A 25,246-nucleotide genomic window follows, 5' to 3' on the forward strand; every position below is an offset into this window, starting at 1 on the left:
AATATATAATACATTCAGAGTTTTGTTTTGCTCTAGTACCCCAAATATATATTAACATATATTGCGATCCACACAGCATTAATAATAATCCCAATTATAAAAGATGAAATGTTCAAGCCCAGTGCTGTAGTAGAATATTTTTTAGCTTTATGTTGTTGTCCTCCGGCATTGGCTTCTTTTGTCTGCAAAACAGAAAATACAGTAGTTATTAGGAAGCCACATATGTGTTGATTCTGCTGACTTAAACTCACTAGGCATTAGGAGAGCCAAAACCAGAACCCAGGTACCCCACACATCAGTTAAGCCTTATCATGTGCCTTACGCCAAATCTAGTCTTTGCACTCAAACCCATAAGCAAACGCACTGCACCGATAGGACTCTCACATCTGTTTCACCCCAGCAGCTACATGCAACCCATCACTGCACAAAAACCCTTTTCAGAACAAAGAACATTAAACCTCATGGTAGTAAATGAGTGGGCTACAATTTCTAAGGCAACTACATCATAACATAACATCATAGCACCCAAGGAAGCTGCTCTACAGTGAAACAGGGATGATTGCATTGCCCGAGATACTTTAGATGTGTTTGTAGGCACGGGCTGGAGTCTACTACACTCTAATGGATACAGAAGCCATAGATTTACTTGGCAATTCATCTTAAGGGACCATCAAATCTCACATCCCTGAAATCCCTCACCCTATCATTTCCCCATCTCTGTCTTAATCCACAACAGGGGGCTGTGAACACCCACTTTAGCAGCTACAGTGTGTGTGGGGGGGGGGGGTCCTTAAGGGCCTCTTCTCTCTACAACTCAGCAGACAGAAGCTCATAACACAATAAAAGTATACAGTATCAATGAAGAGCAAGCAAGAGCGCCAAGACGCCCTCTGGGTGATAGGCTGCGCTTAACAAGTACACAAAATAAATAAATAAATAAATAAATAAAGAGCAACAAACAACAAACACGGGGTAAATAGAAAAGGGAAGGAAGGAATATTGAATGTAAGGAAAGGTGAAAGGAATGATGGATGGATGAGTGAGTGGGTATGTATTAAGGCTTATAGGTCCATTGTCGACATTTGTTAAATTAGTATGAGCTTCCCTGCCATGAGGCTGCTTTTGCTCACAACACTGCAGACATATATTTCGCAAGACTCTGTTTGTGCTCCTTTCACATGAGAACTGTCTACCTTGCAAGTTCTTTGCTGTGCTCTGAGGTTTAGTCTGCACACGATGTTCGAGGTTAAACAACAATGCCCCTTCTTATTCTATTCTGATTAGTCCCTCGCACCTAGACATAACCTGCTATACACAGCTGCACTCCTGGAAATCGCGTACTTTAATATTGTAACCGCAAGCTGTTTTTGACACACTTGCAGACACCTTTCCGGCAAGAAGAGCTGTGCTTGTCATGCGATGTGAACATTGCATATAGGCCTTGAGGTATGGAGTCTGCTGCTGTCAAAGCCCAGAGGTATTCCTTTTTATAATAACGTATCTCTTGTCACTGGGAGGGTGATCAGGTCATATAGTCCTTTTCCACCGTTTTATAACATGCTACCCCTGTTTGTATTTTATGGTATAACAATGCTCACTGCATTGTGTTTATGCATTTTGCTGCTAGTATTGGCTCGTGTACTGCACCATAGAGTGTGTTAGTTGAAATAAACATTCTAAACTATACCGCGTCTCTGATTACTTGCATTATGGACAGGTATGAGTGAGTAAGCAAAAGAGTGTCTGGCTCCCACGATTCCCAAGATAGAGTGACGTGTTCTGGGTTATCTAAGCATTGATAGCTCCGCTGTAGATGGAGAACAAATGAGACACTATACCTAGTCGGTTTGGCATTTTGGGTACAGATGTGGTAGGTACACCAACTATTCACTGAGGTCCTGTTTTCCTGAGCATAGTTCCGTATGTGTGCAGAATCCCTACAACAGGTGAATGAAGGAATGGATAGGTGAATGGACAGGTGAAAGGATGGCAAATTATAGGGATAGAGGGATGGATGGATGGATGGAGGGACAGACGCATGGAAGGATGAAAGAGTGAATGGATGGGGAGTGGGTGAATGGCAGAGTGTATAAATGGGAGAGTGGATGGCTAAATAAATGTAGGGATGAGAGGCTTCTGGATAGTAAGAGTCCTGTTGGTTAAATACCTTAAAAACCAGACACAGGGCTTTGAACATTAGCCTTTTCTTTACTGGAAGCTAGTGAAGAGTCCTCAAGCCCTCCATCACCGATAGATATTTAGGAAAGTGTAAAACCAGCTGCGTAGCCATATTCTGGTTGACCTGCAGTTTATTAAGGAAGTACTGGTTGGGATTCAAATACAGAGCGTTACACTAGTCAAGGTGAGATGTTATAAGTGCGATGACCACTGACACTCTTAGCTCCTCTGGAAGGAAGGGAAAGATCTTCTTCAGGCTCTTGATGATCCAAAAACAAGCACTCCATCTCCTATTAACCTGAGAGTCAAATGTCAGGGTGTTATCGAAGATCACCCCCAGGGTTTTTGCAGCGATTCTAGGAACAGGTAGTGAGCCCCAAATCTCTGGCCACCAGTGGTTGGACCAAACCAAATTCTCTGCCTCGAAGATCACAATCTCTGTCTCATAGGCATTCATCTTGAGCCAGTTCTCTTGCATCCAGGTGTTGACTTGCCCCATTCACAACCTAAACATGCCAGCTACTCCTGCCCAATCACCTGATAGTGAAACAATGATTTGCCTATCATCTGCATATAACAATACCTGACAGCCGAAGGTGCATAGTTTAGCCAGAGGGGCTATGTAACGGTTGAACAATGTGGAACTAAGGGAGAACCCCCGTGGGCCAGCACAGGGAAGCTGGAAGAGTTTAGCTCTCAAATCTCTGCTGCTGACTATTTGGGTCCTATTTGCCATAAAGGAATCTAGAAGATTGGGGGCAGAACCCCTTAGCCAACCCTGTGCAGTCTTTGCACCAATCACAGGGGAGAGATAGTATCGAAGGCTTTGAATAAATCTAGCATAACTAGAATAGCCGTGCCTCCCTGATCTACTTGTTGGTGAATGGAATCTGCCACTACAATACGCTCAGATTCTGTGATGTGGTTTCTCCTAAAGGCATTCTGGGGGGGATCTAAAAGCTCAAAATCTATTTATAAAACATGACAATAATTCTTGATTTATGTGCTTTCCAAGGATCTTGGCCAGTAAGGGCAACAGGTAGGTAGGTCAGAGAATTTTTTTATCTCCTGGATCCACATTAGGTTTTGATTTCAGGGGAATAACAATCGCTTCTTTCCAACACTAGGGATACACTCTGGACTCCAGAACCCGGGCATACATTCTCCCAAGAAAAGCAGTAATCAGATATGGTGGATGCATGGGTGGCAGAGTGGATGGATAAAGGAATGTATGATGTAAGGCAGACTGGATGGATGATTGGGGGGATGTATGGATGGCAGGCAGAATGGATGGATAATTGGATGGACGGATGGAAGCATGGATGGATGCATGGATGGATAGATGGATGGATGCAAACTCTCTAAGGGCCAACTCCATCTTATGTAGGTCCAACTCCATCTTGGTCCAAGGAGGTCTCCATCTTCCTCAGCTTAGACAATGGACACCGCCATATTCCCTGACTAATGCAGAATCATTGATGTTGTCATACCGTATCTTTCTAGGGACTGTGATATGTTCAAGTTCTTTGAATAATTGCAGAAATACAATATCAAAGATGAAATTCCTCAGGGTCAAATGTTTTCTCCTCATCATGTCAAGGTTTAATAAGAACACAAACAAACATATAACCAAAATACTGCAATCTGAATTGATGTCCTTTAGCCTTATTTGTTCATAATGAAATATCAGGGATGCATACCTTAATGCGCATAGTCTATGTCAGACATTCCTAAACTTATGTCGGAAATTCATGTTTCTAATATGATTCAGGATATAAGGACTGCCACTTGACCACACAAGTGGCTCTTTGTCCAGATTATCAGCAGTGTTTCTGCCAGAGACAGGCACATGTGTTGCCAGCGCATATCATACTTTGCAGTTGTTACATCTCATCTGAAGTCTGGAGCTGATAAAGGTAAGTCCTGGAGGATGCCAGACTGACTGCTACCACACTGTCTTCAAGCCTCAGCTAATAAAGACAGCCTTTGCAGTGAACACGATATGCAGTGTGTCTTTTCACCATAAGAAGTTCTAGACTGCAAGTTGCTCTGCCTTTCATGCTCTCATAGCATAGTGCATAGAAGTAGGCATCATGATGTTGGGTTCTAGCTAACATTTTTTATTACATTTTAGCAATCCTAGAAATGCTTATTTTATTCTCCTCATTGATAATGTGTCTTGTTGCTGTTTTATAATATTCTTTGTAGTTGTTTTAGATGTACTAGGAAACAGATTGTTCCTGTATTGATATCTTTTTTACTTTACATTTTTCATTCTTCTTAGTGCTGTGTGTGTGATACTGTGCATAACAAAATTAGATTTGTTGTGGTTTCCACCATGCCCCTGATCCCTTTATGGGATTGTTAGTAACCCAAAAGCAATATCTCTGTATCAATTACATATTGAGAAGTGTTTTTAGGGATACAATCACTTGTCTTTCACATTCATAACTAGCACATTGAACTAAGCTCACCCATGTCACATGTGGGTGGGAAAGCTCTGTTTGTTAAGTTATGCCAAAGTCGTAACTTATGCAACACTTGGCGCCCAGCATGGCACTTGTATCTTACGGTTACTCCTTGATTAATTTACACATGTACACATGTGAACCATTATTACATCATTGCGGAGCCAAGTGTATTAATCATAATTACCTCCAATAGAGAATAAAGAAGCACCTATTTCTGTAGTTTTGTCAAGCTTGACTCATAAAACGTTATTCTCATTCTGTTGTCGATCTAATTTTCGGATTCAAATTTTAAATTGAATCTATTAATCATGGCAACACATCAATATAGAGGCCAATTGCAGGGAAGCAGAAACTCCCTACCTCAAAGCTCAAGGTGTCCCTGATGAGTGTGGGGGGGGGTGAGGGGGGGGGAAGGGGCAGTTATTTGTGTAATAGCTGCACATCCAGCTTATGCCTTTGAGACTTTTTACTTCTGGATGGATTTCTAGCTTGTTGAAGCTGCCTCAGGGAAGTTTCATTAATATGTGGTGTCCATTCGTCGGCCCAGTATAGGGCTTATCAATATCTGGAAATCTCGTTAACTTTCCAAGAACACCAAAATTGGCTGTTGGTCACTTGCCACACAAACACTCACACATGCACACAGACACACACACAAAAATGTTTGTTTGTGGCATCTAAACAATGATGGGGCTACGTGGCCATTCCTGGCTGTCTGCATTCCCATTCCTTGTCCTGAAACTCTATCTCACGCAGAGTTAGTAGGGGTATTACATAACTCAGCCACCTTATGCTGGAAACTTGTGCAGATTGTCCAGCGTACTTTGAGCTCCAGACCTGCTGTTGCAGAAAGACCTGTCTCTCCTGCACAAATACAATTAGTCCACAGACTTTTATGGCTAGTATAGGCAATGCGCTCCTAATGAATGATGAAATGGCTTTTTGAATTGCTCAGAAGACAAACCAGTTAGAAGCAGCATATCCATACACCATCCCCCAAGATAAGCACAAAATACTGACTTGGGATTGGGCCTCTGGTAGGGATATATGTCGTTACAACGCGCGCGTTACAACGACCTACCATTACAACGCGGTTGTAACAACGCAAGTCGTTACAACGACTTGCGTTGGGGGGGCGCAGATTTAAAAAATTTAATTTACTATTCCAACACCAGTCCCCATGGATAGTAGGGAAGGTGTTGGGATAGTAAATTAAATGATTTACTATCCTCGAGCGCCCCCCAGCGCAATGCGTTGTAACAACTTTCGTTGTTACAACCGCGTGGTAATAGTAGGTCGTGGTAATGCGCGCGTTGTAAACGTTGCGCACCCTCTGGTAGAGAAGTGAAACTCCTGGGGGAGCATCTTTTCATGCTTTAATATCAGTATGCATGGTACGCCTTCATTGGCAGTCCTCCCTGACATACTTAAACAAGTACAAAGCACAGAGCGGCTCTGGATTTTGGAATGAAGTTAATGGGAACCTTCTGTACAGTTTCCTCTATCATTCTAAGGAACATAAAGGGAGAGGCTTCAGTTTTGGCTATACGTTAGAGACTAAAAGCAGTCCAGTTCAACCCTCCGAATGGGAATCTAAAAAATAATCACAGAAGCAATCACCTCTCTCGGTACTTGTCGCGCTAACCACATTTAAAACCTAAACATGATACTGAGGGTTCCATTAAGGAGAAATCTGCAGAGTGAGGGAAGAAAAAACAGAAAGACAAAGAAAAACATTGACTAGAGGACCCACTTCTCTGGAAACCTGCAAGAGTGGTTATAATGAGGGCTGGGCAGAGCTGGTGTAGTGCCTCTACGCATAGCTCCACTGAGTTTGAAAAAAACTCAGTGGAGCGATGCAGCCCTCTGCTTCCTCTCTACTCCGTCCCCACTCCCTCCCCCCTCCCAAATGCTTCAAAATTATATAAAGAAGGCACTTACATGTGTTTCAGCTGTCCCCCGCCTGGCCGCTCTCCTTTCTGCTCCTCGCCGCCTCGCGTCCTTCTTCATTGAAAAAAACACTAAGTTGTACATCTTGTGCGTGCGCATGAGCACTCGCAAGATGTACAATGTAGCGGGTTTTTTTTTTTATGAAGAGGACACAAGAGGAGCAGGAAGGAGAGCGGCCAGGCAGGGGAGACAGCAGAAACACAGGTAAGTTCCTTCTTTTTATCATTTTAAAGCATTTGGGAGGTGGAGGGAGCGGCAAACTCCGCTCCGCCGCGGAGGCAGAGTTTGCCTACCTCCACATTTGCATCAGTATTGTTATAGCCGCTCTTCACATTCTTCTCGGGATACCGAAGGTAAAATAACCGAAAAGGGTTGCCGATCCGAATACCGAACAAAAGAGGGAAACTGTAGGAAAAGTGAAGGTGGACCTAGACTGATGTCACCATAAAGAGGGAAAAGAAAGGACTTTCTAAATAACATGCCTATTCATATGAGAGTCCTTCTACGATGCAGGACTTTGGCAAGAGTGCTTTTAGACAGCGTCGCAGAAGTCACAATAGTACATCAGATGCTTTAGAAAACTTTGGCTGTGAGTGCAACTGCTGAATTCATATAGATAGAAACTCAACATTTAATACTCCTGATAAGATTTACAACCTAAAAATAGAAATAATTAAAGGGGACATAGCACATATTATCAAAGCAGTCTTCTGGACCCAACTATCTGATGATTATCACATCATCCTAGCATTTATTAGGAAAGCACCCTGGGGGAGAGGAAATCATGAGGATAGACTTTTTTACCACAGTACCTGGGGATAGCAAGGACATGGTTGTCAGTGAATGGCCTGTAAGACAGCACAAGCACTATATAGAAATCAAGCAGGGTGGGACAAACACTCCAGTCCACATGTTATTCCCCTATGTAGTAAACTACAACCAAAATACCTTTTAAAACCAGGCAAAACATGGTATTAAAGCAGTAGTAGACCAATTGCAGTATCAAGGCATGAGAGGGCCTTGTCTATCACCCAAAACACACCCCTTTTTCCCATCTCCAAAACAGATGGCCTTAGCCTATATAAATTTGAATTTGCATACACAAATATATGCAGTACAAAATGCACACACAGTAGGTTTAATGATGAACCTGGTGCAGAAAAATTACAAAACAACCCTGGATATTTCCAATCGGGTTTTCAGTCAAAATGTAGCACCAGTAAGTGAATATCTAACTGCTTTTATTTTTGTGAGAGTGCAGTTTTTATTCTGACATTTGCCTATAAAAATAGTCCTGGCTTGTTTTCAGAGTACATTATATAGATGTTACACCCAGATCCTGAGGTATTGTCATACATTAATTACACCTATTGTACTGATATTGACTTGAAGCTACACCTTACCAGGGAAGATAGAGTATTGACTATGTTAACATCATCACCTTTAGGCTTAACCATTCACTTATTATTATTATTACATGGTTACAAGATTAATTTTAAAAAATCGAGGAATGCCTACCTGAGGTCGACCTTTCATGGATAGGAATTATCCAGTGAGTGCCAGGGTTTAGCTCCAGACCTCCTCCAGAGTGCGCTACCTTGCAGCCTCCGGACATGTTGAAAAAGTTGCAATCCCTGCAGGGGGTTTCTTAACTTGGGACAAACGTATTTGCCTAACTATCCAGAAAGTGCAAAGCTTTTGTATGACCTAATTTCTCCCACGTTTTCTTCCATACAGTGGCTGAAAACACATATTGGTATCTTCTTCGCTCTACAAGCAGACATGCTTATGACTAAATATTTGAAAACTAGGGACAGCAAAACCAAGCTAGTTATCAGAGTCATACCCAGTCACTATGGGTACACCTATGTGATCTACAATAAAGGAAAGACTGTCCCAATTGCCAAATTATCAGAAGAGAGAATGGACACTTGTAACTATTTGACCGTAGGTTAAATTGAATCACCCTCATAAACGCTATGTTAATTGTGCAGTGTATATCGTTTCTCCGCCCCACATACGCGTTACGGCATTGTCATTGGGTGTCCAAAAACGGGCTGTATGCCAGCCTCAACCCGAGGCAACCTCTGGCTTGAGTAGTAGTGTCCAGAGATAGTGGGAGACCCCCAAAGAAAGTGAAAAGGAATTAGGAGGTAGTGTTTAAAAAGCAAAGCTCCACCGTAAGTAAATTTTAATGTAAAAGGGTAGAGTTTTGTTATTAAAAATGGTGGGTATAAATTGAGATCGTTTTACTGAATCTCATTACAACACGTGGTTCACAAGGTCGACATGTTTCTGCTCCATTCTGCCCAGCCGGGTCTACGGAGCATTCGTCAGGACAGACACAACAGACAACAAATGTGTTACTTACACAACTTGTGAAGTATTTCAATAGTGTTAGGCTCAACACTTAGTTTCTAACTTGTTTAGATTTCCTACAATAAAAACAAAAGAAACATAACATACAGATATGGGGGTGCGGGTTCATCACTATGTGTAAAAACTTCAATTTGAGATTTTTAGAAAAAACATGTTAATATTATACACTATATTCAGACGGAAAGTCCCACTAAGGACCGCTAACGTCTGTGCCACACTCCAAGGCGAAATCTATTCAATGCAAATGTACACACGGATCTCATGGTCTCACTGTGTGTTTAGTTTATATGGTTTTGATCTATGTGGATTCTACCCCTCTGTCAAGATCTATGCTGTCGTCAAGTTGGTTTGGCAGACTGGGGTTAAAAAATTCATGATTATATTCAGATAAATGGCCAAAGGGTGGTTATTTCGCGCTAGTTCTGAGGTTACAGAAGGTATGCGATTTTAGCCCTCGAATTTAATCAGATAAATGGCCACGGGCTGTATGTTGTGTGACCAGGTGTGTGATGGTTATATTGCGCTAGTTCTGTGGTTGCAGAAAGTATACTGTTTAAGCCCACTCATGCAGAGTAAGTGATTATGTAGTCTCATTAGGGGGTATCTTAGTCTCATCATGAATTGCTTTTAACCCACAGTTATATTCCTTCTAAAGGAAATCGCTGTTAGTCCATAGTTGGGAGGGGTTATCAAAGCAGACAATTAGCAAGAAGAGGCGTTGATTGTTAAGGGGTCTCGTTAGCCTCGTCATGAAGCGCTCACTGTAAAGGTGTGTTTTAAACAGTGTGTCAAGCGTTCAGTAAAAACGCGGTATTAGTTGCATTATCTGGTGCGTAATGCATCAATCCCTGTTTAAATGGTGGAACGTTAATAGTGAGACGCATATTGTATTACCTTAATGTTGGAAACCTCTCGCTTCAGCAGGGAGCGTGGGATTCTCTGGTCCCGAGCTGGGGAGAGAACCGCAGTTGTAAGAGGCTTAAATCTTACCCTTCGGTGAATTGCAGACGCCGTTGGCGCCATTCTCACCCGCATGGAGAACAGTTTTACGTCTAGTGCTGACTCTGCCCCTGGTCAATAGAGACCAGTTTCCTCTACCTATTTGACGCGTCTTCATAGAAAGAGGACTATGTTACTTACTTACTTCTTGAAAATCGAAAGCTTTATTGTACTTCGAAGCGGCTGTGTCTTTCATAATATAAAGCATTTAAACCCCACGTTTGTGACTGAGATATCCTTTCCTATGATGTATAACTGTAAAGGAAGGGTTGGAAAACCTCATTTAGTGCTCATTAGGTAATAATTTTATTGCAGCGATACTAATACTAAAGCCGCTTTGTTAGGGTTGCAATGTTACACATTGTGGATCAATATATAAGGAGGGAAAACAATCTCCTGGATGGTAACCTAGAGTTTGCTTAACTGCGGTATCGATGTTTATACACGCTCAGATGGTAGTAGGAAAAGTGTCTCATAGACATTGCTGAGGCACCAGAGTGAGTATGTGTCAACACTCAGTTATTGTGAATTTTCCGGGTAGCGTGACCTACAGAGAATACACTGCAGAATACCAGTGTCCCTCGCTTCTTTTTAAGAACTCTGGGGTCAATGCCTCTGGGGATCATAGTGCTGCCATACAGACAGGTCAAGTATAACCTGTGTGTATAGTATGGCAGATCTCACGTCTAATGGCTTGTAGTTTTCAGGACAGGAATGGGTGTAATGTCATTATGATAGTTAGTCAATAGTTATTGGTAGATAGCAAAGCAAGTGTGTAGGTATCTATCATTCAATAGCTGGTAGGTCTCCATACTGATGTGGCCTAGCTCTGTTGCAACAGAGGTATGTAAGAAAACGGTGTTGGTTCTACATTCCAGATGTTCTCAGAATTTTTATGCAAATTGATGCCACGGTATATTATCATTTAGTCCTGTCAAATGTGTCTGTAGGCGGTTCACCCATCTCTGCTCTTTCTCAAACAGTAGCTTCTCTGCATTCATGGTCTTGTCCGTAAGCATTTCTAATACAGTCCACCTCAATTCTTCAGCGTTATGGCCTGCTTCAATGAAGTGTGAACGTAATTTTGTGGGGTTTTTCTTTAGCCTGATATCGCTCTTATGTTCTCCGATCCTCGTTTTTATTTTCCTGCATGTCATGCCTATGTACTTTTTGTCACATGGGCAACATATCAGATAAACTATGTGAGTAGAATTACAATTTGTATGTTGCCGCTGTGTCCAGTTTAAGGACTCTGTTAGTTGTAATGATTTTGACGTTTTCGTGAGTTTACAAACTAGGCAGGTACCCCACGGATAGTAGCCGGTGACCGGAATCATGTTGCATTCCTTGTTTGTGTTGGTTTCTTTGTCTTGACTGGTCGTGTATGAATCAGCAAGTCCTTGATGTTTTTTGTCCACCTGTTTGCAAATATGGGTTTGGGCCAGTTGTGTTTGCCTGTAGCGAGTATTCGCCAATTTTTATTGACTATTTTTGTATGTCATATGTAGCTGGACAGAACGTGGTGACACATGTCACTAGATCAGGGATGGGCTCTTTTACATTTGATTGTAGGAGACACTCTCTCGGCTGTTTTTTTGCTCTTTTGTGACATTTGGGTATTGTGGTTGGTGTATAGTCTCTTTCTTTCTGCTTTCGACTCAATTCTTGTGCTTGTACCTTGTAGCCACTTTCTTTACTGCAATTTCTCTTGAGCCTCAAAAATTGGCTGTATGGCCAGTTGTCCCCTAGGGGTTTTGGATGATAGCTTTTATAGGACAAGAGGCTATTTTTCGCCGTTGGTTTGGTATATGTTTTTGTTTCCATTTTTCCCGCTTCTATGAAGATTGTTAGGTCAAGGAAGTCCAGTTGTCTATTGTTTGATGTGAATGTGAACTTTAGCCATTGGTCTCTGCCATTGAGCCAATCCATAAATAAATTGAGGTCTTTTCCGATGTGCCAGATCATTTAGATGTCGTCTATGTATCGTTTCCAGTATAAAATACTGGAAACGAAAGGATTGGTGTTATTAAGTACAAAACTACTTTCAAACTGGCTCACGTAGAGGCCCGCTACTGAAGGGGAAATGCACTGCCCATGGAAGTACCATTGCATTTCAAGAACAGGTCCCCAATTGCCTACAAGTCTCACTTGTATTCCCTGGCTTAAGCGCAATTTGCTTGCATTTAAAAAATCGTGAATGTTGCGCAAACAACGATTTTGAAGCAGTGCGCTTTGGTGCAGGGAAAACATATCATTATTGTTTCTCCCATGCCAGCACTAGAGGTGGCCACAAAGGTAAAAATTCCTAATGCTTGTGTCCACTGTACCCAAGATGGGTACAGTGGGCCTCTTCTTTCAGTGCAGTGGATGTAAAGTTTCAAAATGATTCCTCTTTTGGTATACAAGCTTTCCTCCAACAGGAACAGGATGCTGTTCTGAGTTCAGGCACTTCATCTGTCGAGTTAACAAAGCATCTTTCACACAGATGGCTCTGCCCAACCAGTGGTCTGAATCAAATGTAAATGCTCCGCAGCCTGCACTGGATGGTGAGTGCATCCCACAATGCACCCACACCAAACTCTTAGGTGGCAGTACAGCACATCATGCAGAATTGCATGCCCTGCTACTTGCATTACAGCAGACTTACTCATCAGTTTCCACACTCATTGTGTCCGACTCACCTTTCTGCGTGCAAGGTTACAATGTCAACAGTGGCAACTGAATAGATTGAAGGTTTCAAAGAGAAAGCCTATAGAGAATACACAGTTTTGGGGAAAGGGAGATATCTTACAAAACAGGGTCATTGGTCCATGTGAGGCACACTTTGGGCCATCAGCATAGTTGTATTCATGCTGAAGGGAACTGTGCCACTGAACAAGCAGCAGAAGCTGCAAGACATACTGTGCGAGTAACAGTCCTAACTAGATCTCAAATGAAGATGGACACAGCTATTTTAACAGCCATTAATGCAACCAAGCAAGCTGTGAAACTTCCTGCAGGCTTTACTCCCAGAAACACTACACCCATAATTTAGATAATATTCCAGTATTCACCATGCCCGGGGTGGAAAACAGAATAATACCAATAATCAGTCTAGATTAGAATTAATCAAAGAAGCACATGAGGAGTTGGCCCCTGCAAATGCAGGAATAAATGCAACCATAGTAATGTTACAGCAACGCTATTGGTGGCCTAATTTATATAAACAGACTGGGTACTTTGTTATACCAAATGACATGTCAGCAAATGATACCCTTTACTGTCAAAATACCCTAGCCAGTTCCCCTCCTGATCTCAAATGTCCCCCTCCAGGTGATTTGTTTGGACAACATCAGTCCCTTAAATTCACCTAATTGGTATAAATATATATTGGTAGCTATTGATTCATGTTCTCAATTCCTAAGGGTTTGGCCAAGGAGCAATGCAAACGCTTCAGCAGTCGTAAAGGATTTGCAGTGCCTAGTGTATTGGGAGCAGTTTCTTCATTTCTTTCCGATAACAGGCCTGCATTTGCCTCCAAGACTTAAAGGGATTCAATATTTGCTCTGGGATTTTGTCTGCAATTGAGCAACCCAAAGTTAAATCAGACCGCATTGTGTAGCAGGCTAAAGGCATGATTAAACAAGATTTGACTGGGTTTGGTTTGTACCAACATTTGTATGTAGTTCGGAGAGCATTGGCTAACTTGCCTAGATGAGTATTGGGAGGAAGCACTCCCTAGCAGGTTCTCTTTGGAGTTCCAATGTATGTGCCTAACTTAGATAATTCTAGAATGGTTTCAGATTAAGCTAACTTTGACTTGGAGAAATGTTTGAATGTTTTACAGAGTATCCAAGAAGTGAGAGACAAATTGTCTAACACAAACCACTCTGATGCCGTCATCTGTGAAAAGAAGGTTATTACTGCTATAGATGGGTGAATTCCCAAAGTTGGAGACCTAGATCCAGAGGAAACAATCAGTTGAGCCATCCTACAAACCGCCTTTCACTGTTCTTGGGGTATTAGGCATCAGGACTGTTTTCTTGCCTCTTCTGCTTGATCAAGAAGGAACAGACAGGTGTCCATTGACCATGTTAAACAAACACTATGTGTCGGCCATTCCCTTACAGTCAGCAGCCACAAACACCAAGAAGGATTCAGAGCAGTGCATCACTACTCAGAACAGCATACCGTCTCAACAAAGTAGAAACATTTCTAGTTAACCTTCCCAGCCAGGGATGTTTGAGATTCACACTCTACGCAGAACACTGAGTGCAACAATCACAGCTGATGCTGCTGATATGAAAGTGGCAGCTGTCAAATGTAATTCCATGATCTACTATGAAATTACATCTGATTATATGCCATTGGAACTGGTACCTTTTCAAGAGTGTAGAGGGACCAAAAATGCAGAAAATGACTGTGTATTTCGCAGATCTTCCAACCCATTTCACAGTCACTCATTGATGAAGAATGGTCCTCGCTTGTCAGAAGTTTTGTGACAAATATATGATTCCTTCATGGTCCTATGCCTGGATCACTTTAGGAAGTTTTGTTTTATGATGTGGTTGGCAACTATATTTGTTGTTCTACTGCTACTCAATGTGCATTGTGTCTCTGCAAGAACAATTGTATCCTGTGTGGTTCGTTAACTACACCCTCACTCTTTATCCCGCAGTACCCTAATAGGTTTCTATGTTGCAAACATTACAGCATTTTCTGTGCCGGAGCGCATAGCTTAGGAGAAAGTTCTATATGAAATTATTTGACCCACTGACACATTGCAATTGCCCTATGTGATAATATTTTCAAGAAATGAAGTTATAATACTTGGTCCTCTTTCAGATGATTGGGACATTTAGACTATTAAAAGAATGATGTCTGATTTGAAGATATAAGCTACTTTGAATAATGAAGATTCTTATTTGATTTCAGCAAACTGCAAAGGTGTGGAGGTCAGAGCAGCCCCCCATTAATTAAAATGAAAGCCTCGGGGAGGTGGCGGCCCCTGGGGATGCAGGGAGTTACGCATGCCCCGCATTTTTTATTGCAAATCCCTGGGGAAGTGGTATCTCTGGGGCAGGGAGGTGTCCCAAGAAGCCCCCAATTTATTAGGTAATTAAGCCCTGGTGGGTGGGGGTCTCTGGGTCACGAGGGTGCTGTGTAGGCACACCCCACATAATTCAAAACAAAAGTCGGGGAGGTGGTGGTCCCAGCAGTTTAATTAAACTCTAGGAGTGTGGCCCCATGCACACCCTCCGTTATTTTTCATATGCCCCAGGGATTTAGCCCACCCGGGGACTTCTTTTAGAAGCCACGTGGGAGCATGTACATCTTTTTTTTCTTTCATTTTGCCACCGATCCACCCACGAATGTTTGGTAAAATTAAATTAGGAAAAATACTTTTAATCACCGGCAGGGTCCCTATGGACCTCCCACCATATCTGGGGGTCAGAGTATTCCTACTCTGCCCCCTTTTTTATTTTTTGAGGGAATCTGCTTCAAGGTGAGTCCCAAGATCGCTGTCAACACTTTCTGGTTGAAATGTTGACAGCCAATCAGGTTTCAGTTGGATCCGCAAATCCACTGCAAGGTCTCGATTCCCCAGACAACTATAAGCTTTTAATCTTAAGTATCTCTGGAACTACTAAATGGATTTGCACCAAATCACAAAAAACATGCTTTCTGGATCAACATCTAGCTCTCTGTTAAGTAAGGTGTAATTCCGTACAGCTGTAGGTCTGTAGTCGTGTTCATAAAATGAAAAATCCCCATAAACAGTGTGTGTGTCATTGGTTTTTAGGTCTCTGACTAGGTGTCTGTGTCTGTATGGGTCTGTGGGTGGCTATGAGTGACTGTGGGTTTGTGAGTGGGTGTGTGAGTGGTTCTTTGGGTGTGTGAGTATGCGTGTGAGTGGTTGGATTGGTAAGTAACTGGGTCTGTGGTTTGTTGTGTGGGTCTGTGAGTGGGTGTGTGAGTGGTTATGTGGGTGTAAGTGGGTGTGTGAGTGGTTGTATGGGTGTGTGAGTGGGTGTGTAAGTGGTTCTGTGGATGATGTAATCAGTGATGTCATAAATGATGTTACTTGAGATGTCTACAGTGAAGTCACTCACCATGTCGTGAGTGATGTGAAATGTAAGGTCATAAGCAGTGCATTGTGGGGGTGTAAGTTATAGTTAACTCATGTAACTATAGCTGCTGAATTGCCATGGTTTTGTGTTTGTAAAATCTGAGCATAACTATAATGTCCCTGTAACCTTTGGTTCTTTCGTGATTTTCAAATGGTTTATTTCTGTTTCCTAAGTATTACATTTTCTTTTCTTACTATAACATCAATTTAAACTTTGTTCTTTTCTATATATATTCATACACAACACGTCAGGCCAGATCTATACCTTCAGTCTTACTTCTATGGTTGGCCTGCGCCCGTTTTTGGTTCTTAAAACGTGGTCGCCCTATATAGAAGATCAATGTACATTGTCTTTATTTTTGAAGAGTAATCTATGGCAAGCTTAAAAACATGGTTTCTACCAACTGGACAAGAATTATTCTTTGGTCCAATTTGTAGTCAACATGTTTCACAATTTCCTGCTTGGATGGGTCAATGGATTTCCATCAGAACCCTTATGCGTCGCCCTACTATCCTAGTAATTTTAGCCTAGTTGCTAAGTAATCTGGTAAACATGCAAGACTTGAAACAAGTGGTGTGGATCCCAGATTTCAGGAACTCACGTTTTACTAATCCAATGAACTCAAAATATAGTGTGCCAGGGCCTCTATAGGATATGTGTACGTGGCAACATCTAAGTCCACTGACTCTACAGCCTTGCCTACCTTGGTTCACGGCTCACTACCCAATGATGAAGTCATGTCACCTCTGTGGGTGAGGGTCTGTGCATCCTATAAGGAATAATCTATAGGTGCAACAGAGGAAGGACATCCATAGTATGTGCTTTCTTGGGTTCTCCTCAATGTGGGCTGGGATAGCCTTTTGAAACGTCACATTAGTTTTGGAATTGGAACCAAGGTCGAATCCTGGGTTGGCTCAGTTTCCCATACTTCTGAGCAAATCACTTGGTCTCTGCGTGCTTAACTTCATAACGGTGTCTTGCTTCTGTTGTCAGTGTTCCAATGCACCTGGCAGGGGTCGTTTATATAAAAGGCTGCAAAAAATACACAGAAACCCCTTTCTGCTTTCATTTTGAGAACTGTTGTTTTATACTCTCTGAAAATAGCTCGCTCAAAGCATGCTTATGTCCTTTTGTTCCGTCCTGTTCCGTGTACTTTCTGAATCTGTAGGCAGTGGCATAACACAAAATACAAGGCCTCTGTAGACTGTGGTGAAGAGCCCTAGCGTCCATATCTCAGATATACATTAGCATTAGACTAAATGCTGCCGCCCACACACTTGTGCAGGGCCCCTGTCTTTTAGGGGTTACAGCATCGTGATAACTATGTGTCCCGGATATTTCTGCGCACAAACGCCTACTGTCCCGGTTTGTGAGCAGTCGTAAGAAATGTCCCATGTATTTCCCGTTGGGAATCCTTTACTTGGGGTGCCGCGTAGGACTGCACCCGATAGAGCGATTCAGAAAAGGGGGTGGTGATGAACAGAGTGTCTGAATTAAGCAGACCACTCTTACCCAGTCCACAGATCAGCGCTTGATCCATCACCGTTTTTAGCTCACTGCACCATCCCAGCTCAGAACCTGGCTATATGCAAATCAGTCTGTCCCTGGCCCAGTGCATCATGGGAACAGGGCTGACTAAACTACCAAGCCAATTCTTATACTGGGAAGGAAACAAGCTTCCGGGGACCGGTTTCTGGCATTTCAGCTGTCGTCGGCCCGGCTTGCTTGAATCCTGATGGTGCAGTGAGCAAGGGACACTATAGAGGACAGCGATAGAGGGCGGCATCTCACCTACTTTGCAACAAGAACAATGCAGTTTCCATTCAGTGAGAGAAACTCGTAGGGAATGTGTCCAGTGATGGAAGCATACACCCCACTCTAAGAGGGTCATTGTGATGGGCCGGCGGTGGTGGTCCTTCCACCAGCACCAAGTCTATTACTCACCACCAAATTAGGATGGCGGTGGATACTGCGGCGGACCCAAAGTCGTTCGCTGCTTTGTTGCTTCACCGCCAAACACAATCGCACCGATTGCCTGGCGGACGGTTCAGGGCCACTGAAATGGAGGCGGTGCCTAGCAGGCAGCGTCCACCAAATTAGGATGTGGGTTTAGAAAGGCCTTTCCATGGTGGCAATGCCACCAAGGAAAGGCTGGCGGGGAATGGGGTTGGGGGCCTGTTGTGGGCCCCCCTTGTTTGGGGGTGTGTCGCTTCACTGGGGAGTACCCATGGTACCCACCTGCATTTCCATGCACCAAGTGGCCATGTAGTGCAGGGAAATGCAGTGCAAGCAGTTTTAACATTGCGTACGGTGCTGCAGCCAGCAGCACCACCCGCAATGTTAAAAGCCATAGATTGCGGACGCATCCTAATCACAGTGGTGAGACTGCCGCATGTCTGGCAGGCGGGCGGTCCCAAACACCACTACGATGGCGGGCGGAGTATCGTTATCAGCCCCTAAGAGCCGGCTGCATTTAATGTGCACAGAAGTATCTTTTCTCTGAATTGCATATTGTGAGCGCGTATTTACATATCAGTTCACATAATTCACTGATTGTTGATGTCTGTGAGAACTCGTTTTTCTTTCTGGCTCACTTTAGAAGAGTCAAATAACCATGCTTAATATGAAAGATATGAATTTCGTATCACTTCATCAATTTTCGTGCCTGAGTCCAAAGAAAGTGCGGGCTTTTAGCATTAATTGATGTATACTGGGGCACATGTTTTCTCTGCATTTTCCAGCGTTTTCATCAAATAGCCAATTCTTTTTAGCAGCAACTATAATACTCTAGGAATGCGCCGCACTTTCTTTCAACGCGCCAAAATAGTGGTGAGGCAAGGAAAACATATGCTACTCGAATCCACTCCAAGCAAACGTGACAAAATATCATAATGATTTTATATAGCGCGCAAACACCCTTCATCTGGTTCTTCAGAGATTGGCTGCAAGGTAATCTGAACCGATCGATAACATGACATGCCTCTGGTACGTGGACGTGAAAAGGGAACCAAAGAAAGGGAGAAATACGGGGGCATATTATCAAGGGGGTTTATCTCCGCTTTTTTGGCTTTAAAAGCCAAGAAAGCGGAGATAAAATTATCTCCCTATTACCTAGCTGCCGCTAACACCAGTTAGCGACAGCTAGTAGGAGATAGCGACCATCTTGGGCCCCACTTTGCATGTCAGTGATATTTATCACTAATGAGATGCAAAGTGGGCGTGCCAAGATGTTAGAGACTGAAAACAGTCGCTAACATCGCTATCTCCTATTACCAACTTTTGGAGATATTCGCGCTAAGCGGGAATATCTCCAAAAGCTAACACCTGCCCTGAGCAGTTCTTAGCCATGTTATCCAATGGGTGGTGGATAACATGGCTAAGAGCATTTGCTCGATAATGCATGAATATCGCTGACTTTTCAGCGATATTCATGCATTGCGGCCGTTTTTTATCGCATTTGCGATAAACCTTGCTAATAGCAAGGTTTATCTGCGATAAAAATCGCCGATGTGCGGCGATAATTTTTGTCTCTAAACAAGTTAGAGACAAAAATTATCGCTAGTTGTTGGTAATATGCCCCACGGTTAATTAAAGAAGAAAAATATCCCTTGCATTCCGTTACAGAAATTAGACCCATTCAATGGTTCACGAAATACGGACATATTATCAAGCGGCAGCGACAATTATCACTGACCGCACTTAGCGCACATTTTCCTATCGCTGGAACTTATCGCCATGTTAGCGCTGTATTAACAACGCTTAGCGCCATGGCGATAAATATTCCAGCGATGTTACATGGAAAACAGCGATATCCTTGATCATAGGGCCTGTGGTCTTAGCCACAAAACCCACCCCCCAATGTAGATATGCTTAAATTCCAGCGTTAAGGCCCAGTTAGCGCGGAAAAAATCAGCGCTAAACCGGACGGGCTTTGTTGTAAATACAGCAAAGCACCATTAGCGATATTTTATAATGTAGTTGTAAGGGGCACACCTACCTTGCATCTCATTAGCGATGCTAGGCGAGTCGATAGGAAACCGGGCCCTAAGGCAAGGAAACACGCGCACGTGTGTCCTTGTTAATAAAGCGATAAAATGGACGCTAAAGCAACGATAATGTTATTTCCGGCCCTTGATAATATGCGCCTACAACTTTGGGGATTTTGGTGCAGGCCTGTGTTATGCAGCAAATTTCCATGCCCTCCTGTAAACATGCCCTTGTGAAGACGTTCATTCGAATCTGGCCATATGGTGTAATTCTCGGACAAGTCACATTGGGTCATTGTGCACCAAACACACACTTTTCTTTTGAAAATCGTGAGCTCGCAAACGCCTAATAAACTCTATTTGAATTGTTTTTAAAGAACTGACTATCAATTATTGTTATTGTAAGGGATGAGGACCGGTGGACAAGTTTGCCGATGTAGCAGCAATTATTTTTAATCCGGGCTTGCACACGGCCAAATGGTGTGATCCTGGACACGCAGCTATGCGTCCCTATGCCTTGGTTTCATAAAGAGGCCACTTCGAATCTCACGCCCCTCCCTCAGGCTTTCTGCCAAATCATCTTAACTATTAAGCATTATACTACAACGTGGAAACGCAAACATCCATCATTAAAGGACATACACTGTACATGCACAGACAGACACTTGTTACTATAAGGTGAACTGGAATATCTGCAAATGTTCTGGACTTTATGCACGCGACTGACTTTAATAATAATATAGCTGTTCCTGTCTCCATGAAAACAGCATGAATCTGGATGCGCTCGCTTTAAGATTTGAAACTATAACTGTGTCTGCTGAAAGGCACGTCACTCAACACTATGGAGCACATTTATGAGAACATGTCGGAAGGTGGAGCTGCATCAAATTTGGCAACAACGCACTCCAACATTTTCAAAATGCAGGGATGCACCTCATTCACAAGAATACAGCGCACCCCTGTGTTTTCCTTAGCGCTGGCCCTAAATGTAGCTGCCAAGCGCCAACGCAGGCTCCCTTGCACCATACTGCCAGGGTGCCTGCATTGCAGGAAATTATTGTTATAAGTTGTTGCAGGAAGGTGTCCCATCCTGCACAGCCTTATAGCTCGAGTGGTCGACCTCGAAGCTGGGGAACCGGGTTCGAGTCTTGTCAATGATGCTCAACATGCTGTGATTCTGGGCAAATCACTTAATCTCCCCATGCTTCCCCGTGTAGAATGCAGCACAAACACAAAGAAATAAAAGTATTTCTCCTCGTTTTGTCTATTATTCTAACACCTGCTCTTTCCTGGCATTAGTTTTTGGTGCTGCCTCAGATTTACACATCCTTGTAAATCTAGGGCAGTGTCAAAAGGAATGGTGTTGTGGTGGAACGCTCACAGCAGCAGCCATTGCACTCCCCTTTCATACCAAGTGATAAGTATAAAGGGGCCTTATTTACAAGGCGACGTTAAGCTTCAAAAAGTGGCCTAATGTTGCTTTGTAAATATGGAGAAGTGCATATCATCTCCAGAACGTCCCTAAACGAGACATTCTGGTGGCAATATCCTTGTGTAAATATGTCCCTATCTCTTCTGTCAGCATTAATGCATGTCACTATTGCTTTGTGATTTGTACGCTGTTAGCAGGTTGCTGTGATGCTCTTGGTATTCCTTCTGTTGCAGATTGTTGCCACCTCTCATTTTAAGGCGCTGACAAGGTCAGCTCAAGCCTGGCCCTCTGTTCACATCTAGTAATATAAAGAAAATGTATCGGGATCATATATAAAACAAATGAAGATTTTTTTAAAAAAATTTGCCGCAAATTTGTGGATCCACCGGGATTTCGTGGCAATATTGGAAAATAAAAAAACGTTTTGGGAACCCGCCACCAGACCTAGGGGATCAAGGCATTTCTACACTGCCCCTTCTCTTTCTTTAAAAACTTTTTGTTGGGACTTGGCTGTGCCCCAAAATGGCTGCCAAAACTTACTAGTTGAAGTGTTGGCTGCCAATCAGATCTCAGCATGAGATCTCTGAGCTTCATAGAGGGTCTTAGTCCCTAGAATTACAATTTTGTTTTTCCTTTATTAGCTCCGCAACTAATGAATGGATTTACACCAATCATAAAAGGGCTCTTTCTGGACCAACATCTACCTCTGTGCCAAATTTAGTGTAAACATTTTTAAAACGAGGAGGGCCCCGGGAATGGGGTCCCCGGGTGGGTGGGATTGCGCAGCCTAACTCCCTTTAGTATTAGTACACATTTTTCTTTGCAAAGGCCAGCCCCAGGAGATGGGGTCCCTAGGGATCAAAATGGCCCAGGGAAGGGTGGACCACGCAGCCCCCTTTCCTAAAATATAGAATAAATAAAAGACAAAAACAGCAACTCGCCGGTGGCCCCATCCACTTTCTCCACCACTCTGCAAATGCGCCTCCTGACTAGTTGCTGGTTCGGGGGTGAAGTCCTGTTGGCTGTTGAGGGTCTTTAGGGACCAGCAACACCTTCTGCCACCTCCAGTACGCCCCACACAGAGGTATTGGGGAGAGGTGGTGGGAGGCCGCACCCCCTGTCTCCACCACTCTGAAAAACTGGCCCTCAAGGACACTCAAGAACCCCTGGAGAGGCAGACAAGTCCTAGCCTAACTCTTGGTTGGTTGAATGTAAAGCAGTCATCATTCTAGACAATTTTGCTAAAGTTGTCTGTTGCTTAGAGATTCACATTGCGTGCACATGATTCATACAGATGGACAATTCTGTCAGAACAAGCATATGCATTCACCTTTCTGGAAGCCCTTTCAGGAATTATATCAATATTAAAATGGCCCTTCGTGTTGACAAAAAAATCCAATATTGGTTTGGGTCAACAAGTAGAGAAAAGGGGATTGGGAAGAAAGAGAGATTACTGTTGTCTGGAAGAATCAAGTTGCATCACCATCATGTCCTGGTCAGAGCTCACTGCTAGCACAATAGTGCAGTGGTAAGGTAGTCCAAAACGTAATAGGTAATCAGAAAATGATCCATTTAAAGACATAATATCAATTAAAAGCCATAAATAATTATTGCATTCAGTGAATGTAGGGATTTGCAATGTTTTAGCTTAATAGCTGAGCGGTAATGCTAAACACAAGTTCTGGATTCCACCTTTTAACACCAATGTTAATATGTGGGCCTGCTAGTTTGAGGGGATGTATGTCTTCACCAAGAAATAATGTCACAATTCTGTACCAAGTACAGTTAGGCCTCAATAATTTAAGCCTGAGCGTAACCATTTGTAACTGCAGCACAGTGCAGACAGGCATAATGTAGTAGAAATGTGTAAAGAATTTAAATGTATTAAAACAGATAAAAGTATAATTAAATATACAATAAAAATCCCACTCCAATTTATAAAAATGTAATAAGCAAATGGAGACTAAATGATACAAATGTGATATAGGCACCTGGAGAAATAAACTTTAGGGGTTGTAAGTCACAATATTGCCTAAAAGCCAAAGAGCCAATCATGGTCATCTGGTCATACCAGACTGGCTCCAAATCAAAAGGTCCTTGAGGTGAGCCTTAGCTCCAGAGCGAAACTTGACATGGTCGGCGCCGACAGTGCTAAAGCTCCATGTGCCGAATACCAAGAGTCTGTTCCCAGAAAGGTCTTGTCAGCAGTCCTAGTACTGTTTGACGTAGGCCTCGGTGAACTTCATCTATGTTCGTACTACGAAACCTATAAGTGAAAATTATTTCAGCTGTGGAAACCTGCAAGTTGAGTCCGACCAGCAATTCAACATTGGCAGCTACGGCCTCAGCATTGGTCCCAATCTCAGCTTGCTAGATGGACGAAAATATCTGAAAACGTTTTTAGGTGTCTAGTATTGCAATGTTAGGGTCAGAGGAGGACTGTCTAGCACCAGCCAAGGATCTATTACCTTGTGGGCACCACTTGAATGTTAGGTAGGAGTCACTCTCCCAGAGCCCACCAGCAGGATTGAGGGAAAATCGAGTTGGTACTGGTCCGCTATGGGAAAGTTGGTTTCTTGCAGCTTTTGTGGCCATGTTTCTTACTAGAGGTCAGCCAACTGACCCCTTGATGGCCACGTCTGTGTTCTGGGTACAGGTTGTAGCTGGTATAGCCCTTGGGGTCTCTCTCTACAGGTTCAACAGCAGGTACAGCCTTCCTCTGTCTTCCAGGGGTCCATATGTGTTCCGGAGAAGTTTCTCTGGGGTACCACATTTATCCCAGGCACTAGTGTGTTGGGGAGAGAGACTTCCTGATCAACAAGCATTTGTAAATCAATAGTCTTGCATTTGCCAGATTTTGAGCTATTGGCATTGTAAATGACAATGCCTTTCATTTATATGTTTAAAAAAACTGCAATAATAAAAGGAATTGTCATTTTCAACACCAATAGGTCAAAGTTTTGAAAATGCGATGAAAAGGTAGTTTGAATGTGATGAAATAATGACCTGGTGGGGTGCAGAGGGAGGGGGAGAAAGGAAGAACTCAGTGCAAGGGGCTAATACTTAAGTTTGCTGGAGGGAGCAGGAAAACGAGAGCAAGAAATGCAGAAGGAAAAACAAAAAGAAAGAAAGGAAGAGGAGTGCAAGAGAGTGCCAGTGCGTCATGGAGACGAGCAAAAGAGAGTGATGGCAGAAGAAAAAGAGATAACAGAAGGCAGTGAGGAGGGGCAGCGAGAGAGCAAAGAGAAAGGAGAGGTAGAAAGAAACGGGATAAAGTGAGGGAATCCTCACAGGGACGGGAAGGACTAATTGAATGCACACAAATCCCACATACACGACGCTGAACAGAGCACGGGCCCTCAGGAGAACAAATCACGTTGGGAAGAAATCTAGTGCAAAGGGGTTCCGGCCATGCCAACAGCCTTGATACTGGAGATCTACGAAGGAGATAACAAGAATGCACTTTTTAATGAGTGCTTCACTCGGGGGCGAAGCTAGCATCGGTGCAGCAGGTGCAGTGGCACCGGGGTCAAGAACGCTGATTGGCCCATTGAACCCCTGTAAGTGCTGACGTTTTCTACCCCAGCAGTAGTCAAAGCTGCCAGTCCTCTTCTAGTGCTATGAATAGCCTACATTACTGTTAGCCAATTTAATTTTATATATTTTCCCGACCTCTTAAAGATATGACTCAGAGGCTGCATTGTGACCTTGAGGCAGACATCAGCAGAGAGCATTGAACTC

At 43.1% G+C, this 25,246-nt stretch overlaps 1 protein-coding gene across 1 annotated transcript in view; it reads right to left on the reverse strand.

Moving 5' to 3' along the window:
- Positions 1 to 32: 32 nt before the first annotated feature.
- Positions 33 to 25,246, reverse strand: part of LOC147701219 (uncharacterized) — a 33,277-nt gene continuing 8,063 nt past the window's right edge. Inside the window, exon 3 of the mRNA XM_086929321.1 lies at positions 33 to 182. Coding sequence (XP_086785447.1) covers positions 33 to 182 — 150 coding nt within the window. The remainder of the gene's footprint in view (positions 183 to 25,246) is intronic.

Source organism: Lissotriton vulgaris, chromosome 7 (genome assembly GCF_964263255.1).
Source record: "Lissotriton vulgaris chromosome 7, aLisVul1.2, whole genome shotgun sequence".
NCBI classification, from domain to species: Eukaryota; Metazoa; Chordata; class Amphibia; order Caudata; family Salamandridae; genus Lissotriton; species Lissotriton vulgaris.